Here is a 24667-nt window from a genome sequence, read left to right as displayed (position 1 = left end):
ATATATATATATATATATATATATATATATATATATATATATATATCACACATGCATACAATGAAATAAAACAATTTGTTACCGTATATACTCGAGTATAAGCCGAGATTTTCAGCCTCTTTTTTGAGGCTGAAAGTGCCCCCCTCGGCTTATACTCGAGTCATCGCTGTCTGCCCGCTCGATCAGCGTGTCGAGCAGACAGACAGCGGCCATTCTATCATTCAAAAGCCGCGCCTCCGGCTCCGCCTTCGCCTGTGATAGGCGGAACACTGAATTTCCCAGCAGCCTGTGTTCCGCCTATCACGGACATCGTATCATCCTCGTACTACGGACGAGGATGATACGATGTCCGTGATAGGCGGAACACAGGCTGCTGGGAAATTCAGTGTTCCGCCTATCACAGGCGAAGGCGGAGGCTTTTGAATTTTACAATGGCCGCCGAGGCGCCGACGAAGAGGGCACGGGACGGAGGCAAGGCAAGGCACGGCACGGGACGGGACGGGACGGAGGCAAGGCAAGGCACGACACGGGACGGAGGCAAGGCACGGCACGGGACGGAGGCAAGGAGGCAAGGCACGGGACGGAGGCTCGGGACAAAGGCTCGGGACACAGGTAGGCTGGACACACACACACACACACACACACACACACACACACACGGATGGATGGAGACACACACAGGGATGGATGGATGGAGACACACACACACAGGGATGGATGGATGGATGGATGGAGACACACACACACAGGGATGGATGGATGGATGGACACACACACACACAGGGATGGATGGACGGACACACAGGGATGGACGGACACACAGGGATGGACGGACACACACACAGGGATGGACAGGCATGTCTCACCCTCGGCTTATACACGAGTCAATAAGTTTGCCAGTTTTTTTGGGGGTAAATTGGGGGCCTCGGCTTATATTCGGGTCGGCCTATACTCGAGTATATACGGTATATAAAATAATAAAAACTTACTGTTCTTTTTCATTATCGTCCCATGCTGAAAGTATCCTCTGTAATAGCTGACATTTCTGTAAAAGCTGGCATTAAAGGAATAAAAAGGTAATTTAATCCTATATTTTTTCAACATCAGAGTCAGATTTTTATTTTTAAACATTTTATCAATATTAGTACAGGAAAGAAGTGACATAGCACATCTTTCTTTTTTGAAGTCGATGTTTACCAACAACAGTTACAAGTTCAGTCCTTCATAGGTGCTACAGGATAAAACTAAAGGAAGGGTCTCCGAAATTTCTAAAGAAAGGTCAATTTACTGTTCTTTAGAATTTAGGGGAGCAACATTGTGGTCACTGGGGGTAAAAAAATGTCTAGGATTCAGTGGGAATAAAGAATGACTTATCAAACAGTAGGAGTAAACATAGTTCCCCGCCATTGATGAAGATCAAGGGAGGAACCGCGCCCCGCCATTAGGCGGAAACACACACCCCACCGTAGGCGTCAGAGGGGAGGAACAGCGCCCCGCCGTTTGTTTCAGCTAAAGGAATAGTACCTTTTATCAGGGGGAGGAATAGTGCCTCAAGGGCCAGATAAGCAAAGGGCCACAAATCTGTATGTGCGGACAATTCTGTATGCCAGCTTTAGAACCATAGTTTCAGTTTGTAACTTTTAAGGGAAAACCACACAAATATGACAGACCCTCTGTTATATTTTAGTTTAGCAGCGCTTTTTATTTTTTTTTATTTTTTTTAACCGTTGCCTGGGTCCTTGTTGAGGCATTTCCCTTTGCTTTTCAACTCTTCCTTTCATTAAAGCGGGAGTCCGCCGGGACTCCGCGTTTTTTTTTTTTTTTTTAAAGTCAGCAGCTACAAATACTGCAGCTGCTGACTTTTAAAATAGTGACACTTACCTGTCCAGCGCGCCCGCGATGTTGGCACCCGAAGCCGATCTCTAGATCGACACTCGGGTGCTGCCGCCGCCATCTTGGGTATGGGAATCAGGAAATGGAGCCTTTCGGCTTCATTTCCCGGTTCCCTACTGCGCATGCGCGAGGCGCGCAGCGCAATCAGGACGGTCCCCACTGCCTCTGGGATCTGTGTGTTTCCCAGCAGGCAGCGGGGCACTTGCGCAAAGGGGCGGGCACTTGCACAAAGGGGCGTAATCTACGCCCCTTTCCGCAGACAGCTATCCCGGAAGTGGGTGCAGTTACCTGGATTATCCACGTAACTGCACCCCCCTCCCCCCTGAAAAATGGCAATCGTGGCGCCGGAGGGGGGGGGGGATTCCGATGAGCGGAGGTCCATTTTAGGGTGGACCTCCGCTTTAAAATATGAAGTGTGCAACAGTAAAACAAAATTGAGGTTCTAAGCCTTTTCCATTCAAATCTATGAAAAAAAACTCCGGTAGGCTACCTCAGAATTTGAAAAGAATCCAAAAATCACAGCAATAGTTTTGTACATTTTTCTATACCTGTACACAAACGAGGCTTACAAGCAGCAAACTGACAATTTTCTGTGAAATGTCACCTTTGTATAAAATTATATACAATATCTCAAATGCTTATCACCATAAAAACTTTTTTTTATACTTATCAAAATGTAAAGGTTATTTATGATAATAAACCTCAATGTAACCTTAGATTAAGAGAAAAAAAATACCCCATACAATTTAAATAAATGTTCTTACATATTTAACCAGTTCGTTCTCTTGGACTTCACTTTCATTTGTTTCTTGAATAGGGATTGAGTTTAAAACCGTTGTGATGCAGACCTCAATTTGTGAGTGCAAGAAGTTATTGTACATGTACTTAAAATACAAATTCTGAAACATGGAGATACAAAGTGTTAAAGGGACTTGGAGAAAAAACAAGTTATTTACACATACATACTTTATATCCTATTCTCACTGGAAGGCTAGGTTCACACATGTCCAGCTGCGGTTTACAGTCAGTTTTTAAAAAGGAGCCCGGTGCAGCTTTGTTCACCAGATCAGGTGCAAAATCTTACTCTAATACGCACCTGATCTGGACCTGGACCTAAATTTGCACAGGACTCTTCAAAAACAGACCTTAGCTGCCATGGACGTGTGAATCTGTTCGAATGCAAGCTGGTCCGGTACACATTTTATGCAAATCGGATGCAGCGCAAAACGAATCCAATTTGCATATATATATGTGAATCAAGCTTAAAAGAAGAATACAGGCTATTAACTTACATAATTACTTAAAGTTACTTACACATACATACTTTATATATTCATACTTGGGCATCGTGCACACAGGACATTTTTGCAGCTGCTGTTAGGCGAGCCAGGTGTTTTTTTTTTCCTGCCTCAAAATGCCCCTCCATGCAAACATGGACACTTGCAGCTTTTAGGGGTAGGAAAGTCTGAAACTTTTGTACTGACAACGCAGTCGTGCTAGGGGTAAAGCGCCACTAGTTTTAGCGGCGCATTATCCTCGTTTTAGAGGCACTAGCAGACGAATAAAGGGTTATACACCACTCCTAAAGCACCCCAAAGAGTGAGAGAGAGAGAGAGAGAGAGAGAGAGAGAGAGCTGTGCATGATGTCATAAGCCTAGGCTTTTTACCAGACAAGAAACAGGAAGTGGGCTGTATAAGGTATTTACTGGCAGAAAAAAATGTTTTACTATCCAAAGTTAAAACAAGGGCAGAAGATTTAATAGATGGAAAGTTGAAAAAATGACTGACAGTCCGCTTTAACACCCAAGAGATTGCGCCTGTAAATGCGTCTAAACGTTTGTAAAAGTGTTAGACATTTTTATAAGCACCAAGTGTTTTTTATGAAACAACGCTGCTGTTTTGTAGTAGAGTCATAAATCAAGTCCTGTATGCATGAGACCTTAGTGTAAAAGAAGAACACAGGCAGGCTGTAAAAAAGGAGTTTTAGAACTACATATCAAGCCACAAGTACAGTGGGTGCCAAAGGACTTGCACAACAGTACACCGCAATACACACACCTTGCTTTGTGATGCTTTTTTTCTCTCAATAGCCACACACTGGCAGCATATTCTTTATTAAATGGCTGCTGTAATGCAACACCTTGACTTGAATGCAGTAGCACACTGCAATGGATTAACATAGCGGGAAAGGAGCCTTAATATTTTCATTCGTACTGCTGGACATATGACTGTTGGGCAATCAGGACTTAGGAGGGGGGGTTCCCAAAATGCCAGGCAGTATGTGCTTTCCATTTGGCTTTAGAAACTTCTATATCAGCTGCCATGTTATGTCTGAGATCCCAGAAATGTGTTTAACCACTTGCCAAGCAGGCTATAGTCGAATGGCGAAGCTGGGAGGTCCCAGCAAAACACGTTGAGGTCATGCTCCTGTGCGTCTGACACCGTTACATACTCCCACACGTCTCCATTGCAGCCTGGACGATACAGCATGGATAGACATGCCTGACAGTGAGGAGCGTTGACGCCAAAGTCCTGGCAGCTCGCCCAGCACAGTCGCTCCACCATATTCCTGGATTGGAATCAATGATATCTGTGGGGAGCCACATTACCTTTTATGAGGGGAGCTGACAGGTGCAGATGGGAGCAGTCAGGAGCGGACACCGGTGACACCTTTAGCGGGCATCTCGCCTTATGGATTCATCGGCCAAGACATGGACATAGACACGTAAATATATCCGGTTTCCATCTGCTGCTATTATGTGATGGTACGGGCTTGACACTCACCTGCAGACCTCTTCCCCCCTTGGACTTGACATTTATTTGCAGTCTATTGCACTATAACCAGAGCATCATGGGTCTAATCTTCATCTGCAGGCTACTGCACCATTTCGGTGCCTGCACAGGGTGTCCACTGACTGCTATATTGCAGATTATAGTCAGCTACTACCAGCTTTGTGTCCACAGCTCCCCCCTGGTTGCTGCCTGATGGCAACCATTTCATGGCATTGACTAGCTTGGCAATTATAGGGTTTATTCTGAGGGACTGCACCAATGTTTCTTGTATTAACATCCTGATTCCGACTTGGGGCTGCTGGACTGATTTTTCAATTGCACAAAGATGTTCACTATCAGTTCCACCTATTGCTTGTGTGTATGTGGATGGTGTCTAGATGCTTCAGACAATGTTGTCTTTTTAGATTAGGTTTAGTGGAGGTGTCTGCTTTTTTTTTATTGGCTTATTTTTACTCAATTTTGCAATAAACTTTTGTAATTTTTATAATTTTTGACGGTCCCCTTTTTTGCTTGATACTATATCCCTGAGGCTCTATCCTTGTGGTGCTTTGAACTCAACTTCCTTCCCCTTTCCTTAGTTTAGTTCTACTGTTACATAGTATGTGCTTTCCATACGGTTTTTGAAACTTCCATATCAGCTGCTATGTTATGTCTGAGATCCCAGAAATGGGTTTAAGAACTTGCCAACCACGCTATAACCCGGCTAGTCCTGGGAGGGCATCAAATTACATCCTCCAATGATTGCAGGTGGCGCGCTCCATCGCCTTGTCCTTTGGCCATTTATCCTGATCTGTGATCAGCTGTGTCCTATCAGAGGCCCTTTACCGCATGATCAGCTCTATCCAGTGACAGCTGATCATGATGTAAACACAAGCTGGTTATCAGCATTCCTTTCCTCACGCTGTCAGTGTGAAAAGGGCATCTACACTGATAATCAGAGCACTGGTTATCAGTGTAGTCCCAGCAGTGCCACCCATCAGTGAAGCATCATCTGCGCACATAAGTGAAGGAGAAAAATTACCCGTTCGCAAAATTTTATAGCAAACTATGAAAAATGCTTTTTTTCCCCCAAAAATGTTCAGTCTTTTTTAGTTTATTTAGCAAAAAAAACCCAGTAGTGATTAAATACCACCAAAAGAGGGGGTAGGGGGTGGGGAGCAGGGAAGGTACTTTAACCACATTAAAATCAGTACACAGGATTGTCACGTGAATAGGGTAAAAAGTTTTTTCTTATGCATTACGAAATGGGATTGGTATAATAATTCAATTGGTTGGTTATTTATGGGTGCAAGATTTTCAGTTTTTTGGAGAAAGGGTCTTAAGCGAACATAATTTGTTATTAATGGAAATGGGTTGCCTCCCAAGTTCTGGTGGCTACAGTCTGGTAGGCCAGGAACATAATAGAACCCCTGTCTACACAATTTAGTAGTTTGAATATAGCCTCCTGGAATATCAGGGGGCTTGGGAATCCAGTTAAGAAAATGTCTGTCTTCTCAATTATGGAGAAAAACAGAGCGGATTTAGTATGTCTACAGGAGACACATTTGACAAAAGACACTATGGGGGGGGACTCTACAGCAAGCAATTCCGGTTCCAATACCATTCGGTTTACTCCTCATATGCAAGGGGGGTTAGCATAATGGTTAGAACCGGGATGTGCTTTGTTCCTCAGAAAGTTATAATAGACACGGAGGGACGCTATGTGTTTCTACACTGTCAAATCGAAAATAAGCCTTATATTCTGGTAAACATTTATATCCCACCACCCTTTAAAATGGAGGTATTTATTTTAGGTTGGCAGAATTTCTGGAAGATAAAGAGGGTATACCAGTCTTTGCGATGGGGGATTTTAAATGAGGTTCTCAATAGGGGAAAAGATAGGTTCCCGTCTGGGGCTCAATCAGACAAGGCTCTGGAGAGTCGGTTGGCCCAATTTATGGAAGAATTAGATATGTGTGATATTTGGAGAACCCGGAATCCAACTTCGCAGCAGTATTCGTGCTTCTCCAGCTCATATAAAACACTATCAAGAATAGACATGGCGTTTGGAAATAGGGAGGCACTAGGGATAGTAGAAGTCTATTCCCCAAGGGGAGTGTCGGACCACTCACCTTTAATTTTAACGGTTCAAGCTGAGGACAAATTTTTACAAAGAGAATGGAAAATAAGTCCATTCTGGTTAGAGTTGATGGGGGGACCAACCGAGGTAAATTAAAAATTAAAAGAGTTTGTAACTTTAAATGAGGGGACAGCACCAATAGGGGTGGTATGGGAAACCCTAAAGGCATTCCTTAGAGGATTAATAATACAACAGGTGGCAAGGATTAAGACAAATTCTAGGAAATGGAAAGAGTATCAGAGAGGAAGTGGTGGAGGCTGAAAAACAATATGTGGAAGACCGAACCCCTGAAAAACAGGAGAGATGGCTTAGAAGCCAGAAGAGATATAGAAATGTTGTTATGAGAAAGGTGGAGAAAAAGCGCCTGTTTCAGAGACAAGCGGCGTTCGCTGATGGGGAGAGTGTAGGCCGTATGCTTGCTAGGCTGGTTAAAACCAACAACTCCCCATCAGGGATCGTGGTGATTAGGCTGCTGGGGGGGGGGGGAGGAGATCTCCTCTCGGACATCTGAAATTCTGGACTCATTTAGGCAGTATTATTCAAAGCTATATAAATCTAGACAGAAAGAGGAGAGGGGGAAATGGGATCGATTTTTTGAAGGGATAGAAATGCCAACACTGTCAGAACAAGCAAAAGAAGAACTAGAGAGCCCCATAACCCTGGAGGAAGTACAGTGCGCTGTGGCCGGGATGGCCAATCAGAAGTCTCCAGGACCAGATGGTCTTCCAGTAGAAATTTAGACGGTATGGGGAGGTGCTTATCCCAGAACTATTGAAGGTACTGGAGGATGTGGCATCAGGAGGGGGGCTGCCTATTTCAATGTCAGAAGCCACCATAATAGTGCTGCCAAAAGAAGGGAAAGACCCTAAGGACACTGCATCGTATAGGCCAATATCATTGTTGTGCTCTGATGTGAAAATACTTGCAAAAGTATTGGCAGCAAGGGTGAATAGACATATACAAAAACGTATACACCCAGATCAATCTGGGTTTATAGCGAATAGGGCCACCAGTGTTAAGATCAGGAGGGTGTATTTAAACTTACAGATTCCGACGCTAAACATGGGGTCGCGGGCCATAGTATCTCTAGATGCCGATAAAAGCTTTTGATAGCTTGGAGTGGGGATATCTATGGCGGGCTCTGGAGATGTTTGGGTTCGGACCCACCTTTATAGGTTGGGTAAAAGCACTTTATAGGACCCCTAGAGCAAAAATAAAAATTAACAAAATGTACTCTGACCCGATAGAACTTGAGAGGGGTACACGACAGGGATGTCCCCTGTCGCCCCTGTTGTTCGCTTTGGCAATCGAACCATTGGCGATTGCCATTAGAGCAGCAGGGTCGATACAGGGTTTTAAAAGAGAAGCGGGTGAAGACAGGATTGCATTATATGCAGATGATATCCTGTTCTTTCTTGGGGATATAGATTTATCCTTAGTGACGGCCATGAATATAGTGGAAAACTTTGGACGGATATCAGGGTTGGTAATTAATTGGGAGAAGTCTACATTGCTGCCGGTAGAACCAATAAGCTCTCTGTCGCCTGCAGTTTCTCAATTGCGGGTGGTAGACAGAATGAAATACTTGGGAATATGGCTAACAAGGGACCCAAACCAATATATAAAAGATAATCTTGCTCCCCTCCTGTTTATATTTAGTCAGAAGCGGGACATTAGGAAACATCTACCTTTGTCAGTAGCTGGCAGAATTAATTTAATTAAAATGGTCTGGATGCCCCAGTTGTTGTATTATTTACACAACGCCCCAGTTTGGATAAGAATGAAATGGTTCAAAAAGATTGAAACTTTATTTAGAGAACTAATATGGAAGAAGAGACAACCTCGTATAGGCCTACAGACACTGCAGTTACCAATAAAAGAGGGGGGAGCAGCAGTTCCACACCCCCGCTGCCATTTTCGCAGCATTTGAGGGGCTGGGACAGGATGGAGGATAGGAATAAAAATGCTGTTGCAGGGAGCTAAGCATGTTGAACTGGTGGAAGCTCTGGAAGCGGACTAATTCCTTTCTGAATGCCCTACACTAAGATTAATTACAAAGGTATGGCAGGCAGTAAAAAAAGGAATGGGATACGTAGGACCAACAGAATATACCCCACTGTGGGATATTAAGCACTTTCCAGACCTGACACCTATAGGTAAAGAAGGTGTATGGGAAAAGTGCGGTGTGGTAAGATTGGCCCAACTATATGAGGGGAGTAGGTTGAAGTCTTTTGAGGAGCGAGTATGGTGTTCCTAACCACTCGTTTTTTCCGATACCTTCAGATAAGACATGCCCTACAAACACATTTTAGAAATCAAAATGGTAGTATGGTGTAAAACCCCTCTTATTCAAATAGTGGTGAATAGGGAGTCATCTAAGGGATTGATATCTGAGATATATGCACAGCTCTGCAGTAAATTTATTATTAGGGACGGAGTGGTTAGAAATAAAAAAAGGTGGGAAGAGGATCTTTGAGTAAAGATAACAGAAGCACAGTGGAGAAAGATATTAGAAGGTAGTGCCCTGGTCTCAGCGTCCCCTGCACAAAAAATGTCCCAGCTATTTTTTTTTACATAGGGCTTATTATAACCCGAAAAAAACTTTTTGGATTTGGTTATAGAGTGGACGTTAAATGTCCAAGGTGTCAAGAAACTGTGGATTTGATACATATGACGTGGAAGTGCCAAAAATTATTTATTTAGGTACTGGACAGGAATAGTGGAAGTGATTAACAATACTTTTGGGACCATGCTTAAACCGGGGGAGGAGATATGCTTATTGGGAAAAATAGAAGACAGGAAGATATAGGAAAAAGTTAAAATAGCAGTGATAAGGGGCCTATTTCAGGCACGAAAGTTAATAGCCCAGAACTGGCAATCAGTAAGATCCCCCACGTGGGAAGAATGGATAAAGGTGATGAATGATACTGTATGGAGGGAAAAAGTGGTATACACTAGAAGAAGGAACTTTGTTGGTTTTTTAAAGTTGTGGACACCATGGTTGGATAAAATGGGTTGTCCACCATAAAGGGTATCAATGGGCACATGGTAAGAGAGAATTAAACACTGAGGGGATGATATAAGGAAGGGAGAATAGATTAGAAGAGTGACAAAGTAATCTATGTGAGGGAAAGTAGGATAATGGTAATATATTTATTGTTTACTAATTTCACAAAAAAATAAGGCACAGTAAAAAGGTGGTTGAAAGATAAGGCACTAGGAGGGAATGGGGGGGGGGGGGGGTGGAGAATGGGGGGATGGGAGGGGTTTAAAGGGTTAAAGAATAATGTATGTAGGGAGCTACTAATCGTGGCACTGATGGAATTGTGCAAGATTATCTCTTGGTAGTTTCTTTATTCTTAACAGTATGTACATTTTATATGTTTATAAAAGATTTTTTTTTTTTTTTTTTTTATTAAAACACCAAAAGAAAGCTCTATTTGTGTGGAAATAAAAGGATAAAAATGTAATTTGGGTACAGTATTGCGCGGCCGTGTAATTGTCATTCAAATCGTGACAGCGCTGAAATCTGAAAATTGGTCTGGGCAGTAAGGGGGTAAAAGTGCCCAGTAGGCAACTGGTGTAAAGCAATTCAGGCTTTAATAAGACCTTTACTGTTAAAAATTGCGAAATATGTTGAAAAAGACATATACAGTATAATAGCCTTATAATGAAGTGGAGAGGGATTAGAACACTTGTCAGTTTTTATTGTTATGTGTCCTTGTTGGGTAGATTCAACCTCTCAATAATAACGGTAGGCAGGACAAATAGAAAGTCCAAGTAAAGGAAAATCCCACATTTTGGGTTGTCGCCAGAAAAGTAATGGGGGGGGGGGGGGGTTGGGGATTTTCCAATCAGAACTAGTATCTTCCAGGATACTAGTTCTGGTGACCTAGAGGTCCCCAAGGAATTCCGCTAATTTTCAGGGATTTCCTCTCACTTCCTAAATTGGCTATGGGACAGGAAGGGAAACCTTTGCAATGGGACACAGATTTACTATTTATCTATGCTTTGCCACAATGTTTACATGAGGCTGCTGTGTCTTCTACTTCCCGCTGTGCGCATGTGCATGTGGGTGTGTTAGTAGAATGTCATTATTTATAAAGGGACCAGAAGCCTGAGGTTTAGAAATGTAAGGTGCTCTATTGTGCATGCATTGGAACAGAACCCAGACCTAGCCTTTAGTGCAAGGATATGCAATTAGCAGACCTCCAGCTGCTGCAGAACTACAACTCCCATGATGCATAGCAAGATTCTGACAGCCACAAGCATGACTCCCAGAAACAGAGGCATGATGGGACTTGTAGTTTTACAACAGCTGGAGGACCACTAATTGCATATCCCTGCTTTAGTGACAGTTCTGCTCTCCTATCTCTAGCAATGACGGCACATACTAGCAATCTGCCACCAGCACAGCAGGTCGCCTATCATCAATAACCTTTTTCAGTAGCTCAAGTGACATGTAAAAGCCACAAATAAGCAGTGATGAGGACATTCTGTGCTGGGAGCCAATAGCTGGTATCTGCAAAGAGCATTGCAGGTTAGACAGCAGCAGCAGCATCACTAAATGCCAGGTCCACTCTGAGGGTAGAGTCTTTTGGATAAACCAAAAGGGCGCCAAAACCTCACCCCTCACAGAAGCAGCAAAGTAATAACATGGTGTTGCTATTAAACATGCGCTGTGGCACATATATTTAAAAGACGACAGGCACCATCCACAACAACCTTACACAGCAGGAAGCAACTGAACCTACAGCAGATAAGTCTATGTTGCAATACGGATTTTGGCCCAATTAGCTCATTCCAACCCCCAACACTCTGCTTTGGCTTACATAGGCACTGTAATCTTTGGCCTGGCAGTTCATACCACATCTTGAGTACAGATGACACTGCCAAAACACTCCCTTCACCCCTGTGAATGCACCCTCCTCACCTTGCTTTAAACTTCCCTACCACTGCACCTTTATGTCAAGCCCCTGCGCTCTCCCATCACAGCTGATGCCCATTGTTCTCCCTCCTGGACCACACCACATACCAACCCTCATTGTTACCATTGCCCCTGACCACTCCCCACTCCTACTCTTACCATCTCTACCACATTCCCCCATTTACTGGTCACTGCACCAATACACGCCTCAGTGCTTGCAACCACTGTACCAATGTACACGTCTGTGCTCTCCACCATTGCAGTTAGGCGCCCTTCCGTATTTAGCCTTTTCAACAAATACACACACATTGCTAGTCTGTAATTAAAAGTATATACATACAATGAAATTGTGCAAGTTATCTTTAAAATAACGTACTTGCAGAAGAAAAGTCATACTTACCAACATGGTGTTGATGGAATCAAGTTTTATAAGTTCCTGATTTAAAGCCCTGTTGTTTGCATTAATTGTGCTTGCAAGCAATTTCACTACATGGAGACGAGTATTCCCTAAGGGTGGATCAAGAACACCCCAAGTTGTAAGTAAACTTTGTTTCTAGAAAGGAAAAAATAAATGTTAAGAGGTTAACATTCACACAAATATATTGTGGGTATACTTTTAACAAAGCATGGTTAGAATAATTTTCTATGCTAATTTATAACGTCTATGCTGTGCTGGGACAAGAAAATCAATTTCCAAATGCATGGTTTTATCTGCAATTGGTATTTTATATAGTCCCAAATGACTGAACATGAGGGATGAGAAAACAAACATCAAGGCCAACATGCCCCAAACCCACAAAGAATAGGCGGAACCCCACTATAAAAGCTACATGCAAGACCTTCACCCAAAAGTGGCATCTGCAGAGGCGTTAATATTTAGCTGGTAAAACTTTGTAAATGTGTGGCGGAAAAGAGCAGCCCAAGATGCACAGCCACTCATGGTGGAATGGGCTTTGCCAGGGAAAGGAAAATTGTGGATCGAGAAGCAGCCTTGTGAGGACCCTCAAATAGAACAAACTGGAATTCAGACTGCCGAAACAAAATAGACTGCAGATGCATGCAAATAGCTTGATCATCATTAATCCTAAGCATGTGGTGGAGAAAGTGCATCACTGTTTTAAGAAAAATATATGGCGAGATGAGCCGATTTAGGAAAACCTCTTATGCAAAAAAGAGGATTAGGCACAACTACTTTACAACTACTTGGTGCAGACGTTGCAGGAGTGTCTAAGCTGCCGGGGACACCCCTCATCAGCTGAGACAGCAGTGCGGTGCGATTGGTTCCCATTGAGTCAATAAAAATCAGGCAATCAGGAGAGAGAGGGGGTGGGTCAAATCTCAGTGTCTGAATGGACACAGGGAGCGGAGGCTCAGGTGTCCCCATAGCAAGCTGCTTGCTCTGGGGGCACTCAACAGGAGGGAGAGGCCAGGAGCACAGAAAAGGAACCGGAGACCAGCAAGATCAGTGCTGCTCAGTGCAAAACCACTGCACAGAGCAATTAAGTATAACATGTTCTCCGAGACCCTACAAGCTGCCCTAAAGGCAATATAAACAAAAACGTTTGCATAAGGAGTAACCAAGGATTTTCACTGGGAGGCTTAAATGGAGTAGTCTCCACCAGTCTGCACCAAATCAAGGTCCCATGTAGACAAAGAACCACCCAAAAATCAAGCTTGTTACACCTTGCATAAAATTCTTACCAAATAAATGAGACATGATTGGTCCTTGCAAGAAAATGGCCAATAAAAAGTTAGAATCTCTTCCACACAAGACTGGAAAAAAAAGCCAAAATGCACTCCATAACATACGGTCATGGATGAAACTCAAAGATCCCCTGTCCCTCAGGGCTTGTGCTTCAACTACTATAATGTCAAAGGCAAATATAATGCAACATTTTTACCTGAAATCGCACCTGAACCCAAAATTGCACAGGCCTCCTTAAAATCACACCACTGCTGCCCCACAAGTGTGAACTGGCTCCTTTGAGAAGGCTGCCAGTTCACGTTATGCGAATTAGATGCGGTTAAAAACACACTCAATTAGCATATATGTAAACCGAGCCCAATTCTATAAAACAGGCAAGAAATAAGTTGCACTGGAGGGAAGGCATGGATAGGGAAAATTTATCCCAAGTAGGCAACCACCACAAAACATCTGTGATTCAAACCTGTCTGGCTTGTTGTTCAATCTGGATAGCAAGAAATCCCCATCGCAGAAAAATCTCTACAAACACCTTTGGGTGAAAGGCCCAATATCCCTTATTTAGCTGTTGACTGCTGAGAATGGCCAGCTGACAATTTTCAAAAAACGGGGAATGTGCAGAGCAGAGAGGGTTTGGAAAATGAAGTTTTTCTCAAAACCAGATTTGTGTCCACTTCTTACTAAGTAGAACAACTTCATGCCACAACCATGTCTGACTGCACTCCGACAGGGAGCACCCAAAGGCTGGTAGAACAGTGCAGGAGAGTCGTGTGAAATGCACAAAGTTTCAGGATGTTGGATCAGCAACTTCTGCTCCTCTGCCAAGAACTTAATTTCCTGTAGAATTTGGTGAGCAAAACATTTCAGCTGTGCAAAAACCTTCTCCGGGGTGAGCCCAATTGACTTGCATCACTTCTTGCAAACCAGGGTCTATGGGAGAAGATTTGGAAAACTGCCAGGGATGAAATCCAGTAACTTTTGGAGAAGAGGACTCTGGAAGTGGCAACTTCAAATTAGATTTTGTGATAGTAAAATTTTTTTCATAAAACCAGAGAGAAGACATAAGGCTTCCAATAGTTCATTTACAGGGAAATGTAATGTCACAGATGCCTGTTCCACACAACTGATGATCAGAGGGTCTATAGTAACAGTGGTTAAGTTCTTTTAAAATGGATATTTACCCCCTTTCATTAAAAAAAACACATAAGCATACAGCTCTCCAGGCTGATGGGAATAAATCTTACATTCATTAGAAAAACAATTTTGTTTTTATTTACAGTTACTATTTTTACACTTAGGCCCCTTTCACACGGTCGGACCGTTCAGGTCCACCTGTTAGTTTTATTGGCGGAACTGAACGGGCGTTCCATTTTATTCTATGGAGCGACAGATGTCAGCGGTGACATGTCCGCCGACATCTGACACTGTCCAATCCGCTATAATCAGACGGATGGCGCTACGTTCACATACGTCCCTGGCGGATCGGATGAGATCTGATGATCGTCCGATATCTCTCCATAGCAAAAAGCGGCGCTCGACAAGCCCCTCCCCGCTCAGTGAGCGGAGAAAGACCCCGTCATCCACCGGCTCAGCAGAGATCAAAGGAGAGATCTCTCGCTGAGCTGGTGGACTCCGTAGCAGCAGATCCGCCTGGTGTGAATGAAGACTTACTTGTTGAGCAAGGCACTAATGATGCAACCCTGGCCTCACAGCTGTTTCAGGAGACTTTAATTGTAGGAAAGAGTTAAATAAAACGTGACAGGAATTTATTTTCCAATTGTTGTCAGTACCCCTATTAAAGTGAAAGTTAACTTCCATGCATGACTTTTCACCTTTAGGTAAGCCTATAATAAGGCTTACCTATAGGTAATGTATATATCTCCTAATCATGCACCAAGATATTTAGTGTACATGCAGCCAGCGACATCACTGGCGCATGTGCTCCAAAGCAACGGCCACCCGTGCAGTTTCTTCAGTGCTCCATGCCATGACTGGCATGCGCGGGGGTGATGTCATTGTGGCTCCTGGCCAGTCACAGAGTCAGGTCCACGAACCCGGAAGCAAGACGGGTGACGATATAAGCAGCCTCCAGATCTGACTTCTCGGCGTGGGAGGGTTTTTTTTTTAAGGGAAGTTTAACATAATGTGCTAGTATACAAAACGTCCATGGGCGTCCGCAGCAGGGGGCAAGGGGGGTCAAGTGCCCCCCCCCCCCTGGAATCCCCAAGGTGTCTGCCGTAGCCGCCGCCATGCTGCATTTTTTTCACTTTTTTTTCCATTTTTTTGTCCGCTGGCGGCTGCTTCCTCTGCCCTCTCCGACTCCTATGGATCATAGTGCTGGATGACTGTGTACTGCGGCCGCTCTGTAACACAGTCCTGCCCCCTCAGACCAGCTTGTGTGATAGTAGAGAGAATCAACGTTCCCCCTATCACACGAGCCGGTCTGGGGGGGCGGGGCCATGTTACAGAGCGGCCGCAGTACACAGAGCCATCTAGCACTATGATCAAGAGAAGGAGATGCTGCAGGTACAGCCCGTGCTGTGTGCCACAGTGCCTGGATAGGAGGATCGAGAGGGGGCTGCAGGGGACCCCCCTGCCGATTCTCCTATCCAACTTTTTTTACTGTCCCCAGTTCACCTTGTGCTCCCTGCCCCCGCCCCCCCCAGTGCTCTCCTCCACCACACTCTCCTGCCCCCTCACAGTTTTCTCCTCCCCTGTTCTTGCTGCCCCCCCCCCCCCAACTCTCCAGCTCTCCCCATCCTTCTCTAGCCACCATCCCAGTGCCCCCCCCTGTCCCCCCCAGTGCTCTCCCCCCTTAGTGCTCTCCCCCCTGTTCCCCCCTGCCCAGTGCTCTCCACTCCCCCCAGTGCTCCCCCGTTCCCCCCGCACAGTGCTCTCCGCTCCACCCAGTCCTCTCCCCTTGTTCTCCTCCCCAGTGCTCTCCCCCCTTTTCTCCTCCCCCGTGCTCTCCCCCCTGTTCTCCCCCCCCCCCAGTGCTCTCCACTACCTCCAGTGCTCTCCCCCCTGTTCTTTCTCCCTCCCTCTTCTTTGCACTCCCCCCAGTGCTCCCCCCCCCAGTGCTCTTCAGCTCTCCCCATCACTTTCCAGCCCCCACCCCAGTGCTCTCCAGCCCCCCATTCTCCCCACCCCTGTTCTTTTCTGCCCCCCTGGTGCTCTCCAGCCCCCCCCCCCCCCCAGTGCTCTCCACCCCTGTTCTTTTTGGCTCCCCCCAGCACTTTCCACTCCCCACTGCATTCTGCCCCCACCCATGTGCTCTCCAACCCTACCAGTGCTCTCCACCCTCCATAGTGCTCTCCAGTCCCCAGTGCTTTCCACTCCTGTTCTTTCTGGCCCCCACTGGTGCTCTCCACTCCCCCCTGCTCTTTGTACCCCCCCCCCCAGTACTCTCCAGCCCCCGTGCTCTCCACCCCTGTTTTTCTGCTCCCCTAGTGCTCTTCCCCGCACCACACTCTCCTACCCCCCCCCCCCCCCCGTGCTCGCCACCACCACACTCTCCTGCCCCCCCTGCTCTCCAGCTCTCCCCATCCTTCTCTAGCCATCATCCCAGTGCTCTCCCCCGTTCCCCCCCCCCCAGTGCTCTCGCCCCTGTTCCCCCCAGTGATCCCCCCCCTGTTCCCCCCACAGTGCTCTCCACTCTCTGCTTCCCACCCCTGTGATCTCCACTCCCCCTCGCTCTTTGCCCCCACCCATGTGTTCTCCAACCCCGCCAGTACTCTCTAGTACGCTCCCCCTTCTCTCCAACTCCCACCCAGTGCTCTCCACTTCCCTAAGACCAGAGGACAGGCTGACTGGGGTCAGAAAATGGGGACGGCTGAAGGTGCAGGTGGCCAGGGACCACTTCATCTCACAGCAGACAGATCCTCTGGAAGGAGCACCGTCCCCATCCAAAACTAGAACAGACCCTGCTGCTGCCCGTCATGGATATCCTGCTGGCATGCAAGGTACCGTACCAAGCATCAACAACACACCCCCTTCCCACAGACAGGGACTGCAGACTGGAACATGGGGCACGGGAGGGGCTGTAATGATGGGCACATTAAAGGTGCATTTGATGGACACAGTGAGGCTGCATTTGGTGGGCACTGGTGAGGCTGCATTGAGCTCTTGCATCAAGTCTGCAGTCTCTGACCATCTCCTGTAGCATGTCTGCAGTCTCTGAGGGAGTCTGGAGAGGAGTCAAGAGTGGGAGCACCGCCGGGATGGGGGTCATGGGAGAAGTCAGACTTGTGTGGTCTGTGGAGAGGAGAATATAGGATAAAACCAGAGCCATCAAGCTGGAGCCAACTGACTGAGCCCTGCACAGGGCACCTGAAAGGAGGTCAGTGAAAGCTCCGCCAGGCCAGTCGGGGGGGGGGGGGGGGTCACTGATGTAAGGGGGGAGTAAATACGATAATGTAAGGGGCACTGATATAAAGGGTTTCCTCCTTATGTTAGTATTCCTCCTTATGTTAGTAACCCAACCCCCTTACCTTAGAGTATTCTTTCTGCAGAAGGTGCCCCCCCCCCACGTTCTGAGTTCCTGGGGTCCCCTTTGATGATTGATCCCTTACCACTATTAACTGGAATTTGAATATATATATATATATACATATATACACACACACACACACACATACATATATATATATATATATATATATATATATAGTAAGCCCTATGTGATTTCATATCTATATATCTATATATAATACTCTCTTCATCAAATATGCTTTAAAATGTATGGTTTTCCCTTTCATGAACAAGAAAATAATGACGTTATGCTGTTGGGCTGGTATAATAATGCTGTGAGGCTGGTATGAAATTTTTTCCAGGGCTGGTTTTTGAAAGCATGGGCGTCCGCAAGGTCACTCAGGTGACTGCGTATCATGCCCATATAGCCTAGAGAATGTACATCTTTTTACATTGCAATACATCTGTTGTTGCCATATTTTTATCTTGATGAAAACAGCCCATACAGTGACAGTATGAGATCAAAATATGGCCACAACAGGTGTATTGCAATGTAAAAAGATGTACATTCTCTAGGCTATATGGGCATGGAACACAGCCGCCAGAGTAACTTCCAATACAAAGTGAAGATGAATTATCTGTTATATAACACATATGTATTTCAAGTGGAAAGATTTTCATGAGATTGTCGAAAAGGGGCGGAGCATAAGTGGCCTTAAAATGATGCCCCCCCTTGGAAAAAGTTCTGCGGACGCCCATGAAAACGTCCAGTAGTTTACAAGCATTTTAAGAAGGCTTTTACTTCTTGTTAGTAGTGAACACAAATCTAACCAACAGGAGCCTACGAAGCCATAGAAAAAGGATACTAATCCTTTCCCGTTCTAAAAAGATTAACAGAATCACACTAGTAATAAAATTATCACTGATAATTTTAATCTCAAACACCACCTCACAGTTACAAGCATATTAGTGTACCTTAGGTGGATCAATAAGAAGTTGATGAAATTCTGGTAAACGCTGTTTAATAGCCATAAGTGTTCCTAAACTGGCCTGGGTATTGGAGGATCCATCTAATCCAGCGGCATCCATCTCAAGCCCTTCCAGAGTACAGTAGAAGGCAGTTAATCCACCCAGCTCAGCTCTGCAAAAGAACCAAAGACACTGAAGAGTCAAGAGAAAATACACAAATTAAAAAAAAAAAAAAAAAACACACAGCAAAACGCACAGCATAGGAATCCTCAAAATCAAAACTTTGCAGCTTTAAACATGAACTCCATGCAGATATGAAATGATATAATTTTTTTATGTAACCAGTCTAAGTACCTGCAAATTGACTTGATTATTTTAGATCCTTGCAATCTCCTGTACAGCAGCACTTTGGAGAGGGGGAGACAAAGTCAGCACCTGGAGCCAATCAGGTGGATTATATGTAAATCCTGACAAGGAAAATGGTTATAGAAGAGAATAAACAGTGAGCAGAGGGAGGAGCGCCTCAGTTTCCCACTGTCCAGTTAGTAGTGTTATCCTCTTGGCTGTGCTGCAGGCAGAGTTGTGTTCATTTCAGGACTAAATTCACAGACATCCAAATCCTTAAGCTGGCCATAGATGGATGTAAAATTCAGCCAGTTCAGCAGGGACCAGAGAATTTCAATCCATCAATGGACATTTCCATTCGTGAGAAGCCAATCTAATAACAGACTTCTCAACTACCATGACGGTTAGGATCTTATGGATGCAGGAAATGGCTAGGTTAACAGTTAGAGAACCCCACTTTTTGGACAATTCTACCTTCACTGGGTACTGGTGAACAAATTGCTTTGGCTGTAAATACTACTTTTCGGGGTGAACCCAAGCAGCACACATCACTTCCTGTAGGTGAGGGTGCCCTGGAAAGGATCCAAAACCAGACACGTTAGAGAAAAAGGATTGCGGCAGCAGTAACTTTAGGTTAGTGTAAACCACATCCGCCAGGAAGCCCACCCTAATCTTCTGTGTCAGAGACCTGGACCCTGAGATTCCTCTTGGGACTACATTACATGTTCACAGAGGATTGCTAATGTTCAACTGCTTCCTCATCAAAAGACTTACTCCAACAGCATTCTCCCTCAAAAGAGAAAGCGCGCCCATGTTTGCATTCCAACCAAGCTAGAAACCATGAGAGCTGCTCAGGCAACCCATATATGGTTTTAAAATTGTCCTCCTTTGACACAAAGAGAAGTGGAGGATTATGGCCCTGGATTTACTTATGTCATCTGGGGTCTTTTTTAGTGGCTCATTTCTCCTGTTAGACCCCTTTCACACCGTTTTTCAGGCGCTACAGAGCTAAAAATAGCACCGGCATTGCGCCTGAAAAAAGCCTCAGCTGCAAATCCAGTGTGAAAGCCTGAGTGCTTTCACGCAGGGGCACTGATCTGGCAGGGCATCACAAAGTCCTGCCAGCAGTTTCTTTGCAGCGGTGGAGGAGCAGTGAATGCATCTCTCCTGCCCATTGAAAACAATGGGGCAGCGTCGCCATACGGCCGGCAAAGCGACACTGCAGCTGTGTTCTGCAGGCGGATTAAACCCTTTTTCAGCCCCTAGCAGTGGCTTTATTGCTGACGCCCGGGCAGGCTCAGTGTGAAAAGGGTCTTATCAGCATTGAAAATTCTGACAAGTTCTTCAACAGCCTGATGGGCTAACAATGAGCTTAACCCTGACTCATGTCTAGTATCTGAATAACTGTTTCTCTCCCCCCAACTCTGTTTTTCATTGAGCCGACTTTTGTCCCTCTCCCATGGTGCATCTCTCCCACTTTCCTCCCTCAGGTTACATACCCCTCAGGGTAACTCCCTCATTTGTCTTAACCTATACTAGGAAGTTTTCTACGAGGTTAGTCCATGGAGCTGTAATTATTATGTGTTCGTTTCTCCCTGCATTCAAAGCCTGCTCTATTGGTTTGCCACTTTTAGAATGTTACTTTGTTTTTTTTTCTCCTTTCATCTTGCAGTTTGTCAAAATTCTGTTTTCCTTTGCCACATGTGTGTATTTTAGTTATATTGTCATATTTGTCAATGACTCTTTCTGTAATATGTAATTCTTTGGGACATTTCAATATACAATAAAAAAAAAAAACAGCCTGAAATGTGTCAGTGATGGTGCATAGAAATAGATTAGCAGACAGCTGGTCTATTCAAAGCACAGCTCTGCACATTTCTTCCTTCCTCTGCCTGTGACAGCTGATTGGAGGAAAGGCACACTCTCCCTCTGCATACAGTGTATGCCAAGAATCCACACTGAGTGGTGGAACATTTAGAGAAAATTCTAACACGATGTGCACTTTCCAAACAGTCTAGAAAGTTTGACGACGGACACAGCACCTCCTTAATCTTGACCATTCGGTTATATCACCTCTGCAGGAGTAGGACTAGGCAGAACAAAAAAACACCTAGCTATGCCCATGGGCTGTCGGTCAGTATATAACCCCCTCCCTGCTCTAGGTATTCAGTTTAGTAGCAAGCAATAATAGAAGTATAAAAAAAAAAAACAGGGGGGGGGGAGAGATAGGGTTGGGGGTGGTGCTGTGTCTGTAGATTAACTTGGAGAAATGGATTTTATGGCAAGTACAAAAATACTTTTGTTCGACAAAACCCGTGTCGCCCTAATCTTGACCATTGGGGTGTCCAAAAGCAGTGCCAAAGAAAAAATGAGGGGTGGGTAAAAAAAAAACAAAAAAAAACCCAAGGCTAAACGCAAAAGCCCTAACCAGGACACAGGAGCCCCATCTGAAATAAAACATTTAAAAAAAAAAAACCTCAAGAGGGTACCCCTCTTTAAACAGCAGTCTGCAAAACCTTGCTGGATAAAGAAGCATCCGCAGATGCCAAAATATCTACTTTATAGAATTTGGTGCAGGTATGCACTGACGACTAAGTAGCCGCCTTGCAAACCTGTGATAATGACTCCTGATGACGGAAGGCCCAAGAAGTACTAGGTGCCCGAGTGGAATGCTCCATGACAGGCAAAGGAGGAACCTGACCCTTAATATAATAGGCTTGAGTCACTGTCTGTCTGATCCATCTGGAGATGGTAGCCGAGGAAGAGACCAGTCCTTTCCTTGGTCCCTGTGTAACGAAAAAAATTAAGTGAGTCTGACCTCCAGAAGCCAGCCAACCTTAAAATGGAAGTAAACCCTTCCAAACAACTTTGACCTACAGGTAAGCCTAGATTAAGGCTTACCTGTAGGTCCAAGTAATATCTCCTAAACCTATATGGTTTAGGAGATATTTGCCCGAAAATGGGCACCGCTGTCTACGGCGCATGCGCCGTAGACAGCGGCGCGCAGGCGCACTAAATGCGGCAAGTCCAAGAATGGATTTGCCAAATTTGTCTACTCCCGTGCGCATGCGCGGGAGTGACGTCATCGCGGCTCCGGCGAATGGCAGCGTCGGAGCTCCGAGACGCGACTCCCGTGCGCATGCGCGGGAGTGACGTCATCGCGGCTTCTCCGCTGTCATTCGTCGGAGCTGCGAGAGACGCCACAACCAAGATGGATGCGGCGGACTACAGGTGACAGCGGCGACTTCGCTGGCTCCTGTGTCAGGTAAGTGACACATAATGAGCTACTATGCGATGCATAGTAGTCCATTATGCTTTACCTTTGCAGGGAAAAAAAGAGGAAGTAAACCCATCAGGGTTTACTTCCTCTTTAAGCAGAAATGACAGACAAGGACAAAGAACCACTTTATTCCTATAGAGTACTAAATAGGGATTTATGACAGGATAAAGCTGCCAACTATGAAACCCTGTGGGCCGAGGTAATAGCCAGCAAGAATGCCACCTTTTGAGACAACGTAGGTAAGGGAATCTCCCGAATATTCTCAAATGGTGGCAAAAAGACCATCCAGGCAGAGCCACATGCCATACTCCTTGAATGAAGGTACGAACTAAAGAGTGGCTAGGGGTTCCTGAAAGAAGACTGCTAAGGCAGACACCTGGCCCTTGATGGTACTCAAGGCCAACTTCTTTTTAATGCTCCGTTGAAGAAAAGCTAAGGTCCGAGCGACAGAAAAGGATCGAGGATGAACACCAATCGACTCATACCAAGAAATGTGCGCTTTCCATGTATGATGGTATATCTTACTACCCTGTTTCACCGAAAATAAGACCTAGCATGATTGTCAGTAAAGGCTGCAATATAAGCCCTAACCTCCAAATAAGTCCTACCCTGAAAATAAGACCTACACGGACTTCAACTAGGGCTTATTTGGGGGGTAGGGCTTATATTGCAGCCATCACCGACAATCACGCTAGGTCTTATTTTTGGGGAAACAGGTAAGAAGTGGTCTTCCTCTTCGTCGCCATAGTAGGGATCACTGATCCTGACAGACCTCTATCTCTCAGTACCTGGCTTTCAATGGCTGGGCCATTAATACCAATAACTGTAAATCAGGATGGAAGCTCAGCCCTCGGTACAACTGGTCCTCTTTGAGAGCTAGCTTCCAAGGGATGTTTACAGCTGCCAGAATGACCAGAAGACTTTCAACCTCAGTCCTTCGCGGGCACCGCAGAAGAGGAAGGTGTTGGCCACAGTAGCACTAGGACGACTGCGGCATCTACCAGAGGAATCCAAGAGGTTATGTTTGAGAAGAAAAACTACTAACCTGGTCAGCATTCACTCCAGTGTCAGACCCAGGCAACCCAATTTCCTGGACGGGGCTAGAGGGGACCTTGGGTAGTTCGGTTGTCACACGAACCTTTACACAAATTTTACCCGCACAAAGAGACACAGGAAATTTGGTACCCTCAAATGGTTCAAATCGTGGACCCCCTTGATGCTCACGAAGGAGGTCCATGAATCTGGAAACCAGTGAAGATGTTCCCCTTTCCCAGCAATGGGCGAGAGCAGACCTTAATGCTGAAGGAGTTTTGTCAGTGGATCCGGAGATGCCTGCTCTAGGCTTACCAGACCAAGATTGCTTGGAACTTCCCAGGGAAGACTTGAAAGATCTGTTTCCTTTATCTGCAATCTCGGGAGCCCAGAAGAATTTCTTATGGGCCGAGAAGGAAGGCCCCCCCCATCTGCGACGAGGCTCCTTCCCTTTCCTAGATTGAGGCAGGAAGTTACTCTAACCCCCCGTGATACCCTTAATTATGTTATGCATGGTAGCCTCAAAACAGGTTGTCACCTTGAAAGGACAGATCAATGAGAGCTTTCTTAGTGGCTTGCTCTGTCGACCAATTTGTAAGCCACAGCACATGTCTAATCATCACCGCTGAAACAGAAAGCTTGGACAGCACAGAAGCTAAAATCAACATACCTGCTCACTACCCAGACCATGGCGCAAAAGCTTGGCTTGTTCAGTTAGGGTGTGCGACACCAGGGTCAAGGACAGGATGGGTCGTAATTAGAGGTCGACTGATATATCAGCCGATATTTGGCGGTTTTTAATTAATCCGCATCGGCCGATTGCGCTGATAAAAAAAGGCCGATTATAACTTCAGCGTGACTTATAAATGATTTCTGTAATAGAAGTCAATGCAAGTTGCCTGAAGACTTCTGTGGAGGATTTGTTTTCTCCTCACTGGGCAGTCTGCCAAGACCAAAGAGATACAATGTTTATACTTATCAATGAACTGAACTTGTGTGTAGCTCTGTTTAACCATTTAAAGACTAAATATTTTCTGACACTGATCGGTTGTTGCAATATTTTATATCACACGGTATTTGCGCTGTGGTCTTTCAAACGCAATTTTTTTGGAAAAAATACACAAATGATTTAAAAAA

At 45.3% G+C, this 24667-nt stretch overlaps 1 protein-coding gene across 1 annotated transcript in view; it reads right to left on the bottom strand.

Annotated features, from left to right (window-relative positions):
* The window catches only part of LOC143934136 (serine/threonine-protein phosphatase 6 regulatory subunit 1-like), a gene marked incomplete in the record, with an annotated part of 277801 nt that overhangs the window by 165063 nt on the left and 88071 nt on the right, over window positions 1–24667 (bottom strand). Inside the window, 4 exon segments of the mRNA XM_077457496.1 lie at window positions 990–1054; window positions 2658–2792; window positions 12133–12285; window positions 18880–19045. Coding sequence (XP_077313622.1) covers window positions 990–1054; window positions 2658–2792; window positions 12133–12285; window positions 18880–19045 — 519 coding nt within the window.

Source organism: Lithobates pipiens, unplaced genomic scaffold (assembly GCF_037356315.1).
Source record: "Lithobates pipiens isolate NorthernLeopardFrog02 unplaced genomic scaffold, aLitPip1_a1.2 Scaffold_27, whole genome shotgun sequence".
In the NCBI taxonomy this organism is placed as follows: Eukaryota; Metazoa; Chordata; class Amphibia; order Anura; family Ranidae; genus Lithobates; species Lithobates pipiens.
Note: the sequence above shows the minus strand (reverse complement) of the source record. Positions and strands in the feature narration are given on the sequence as shown.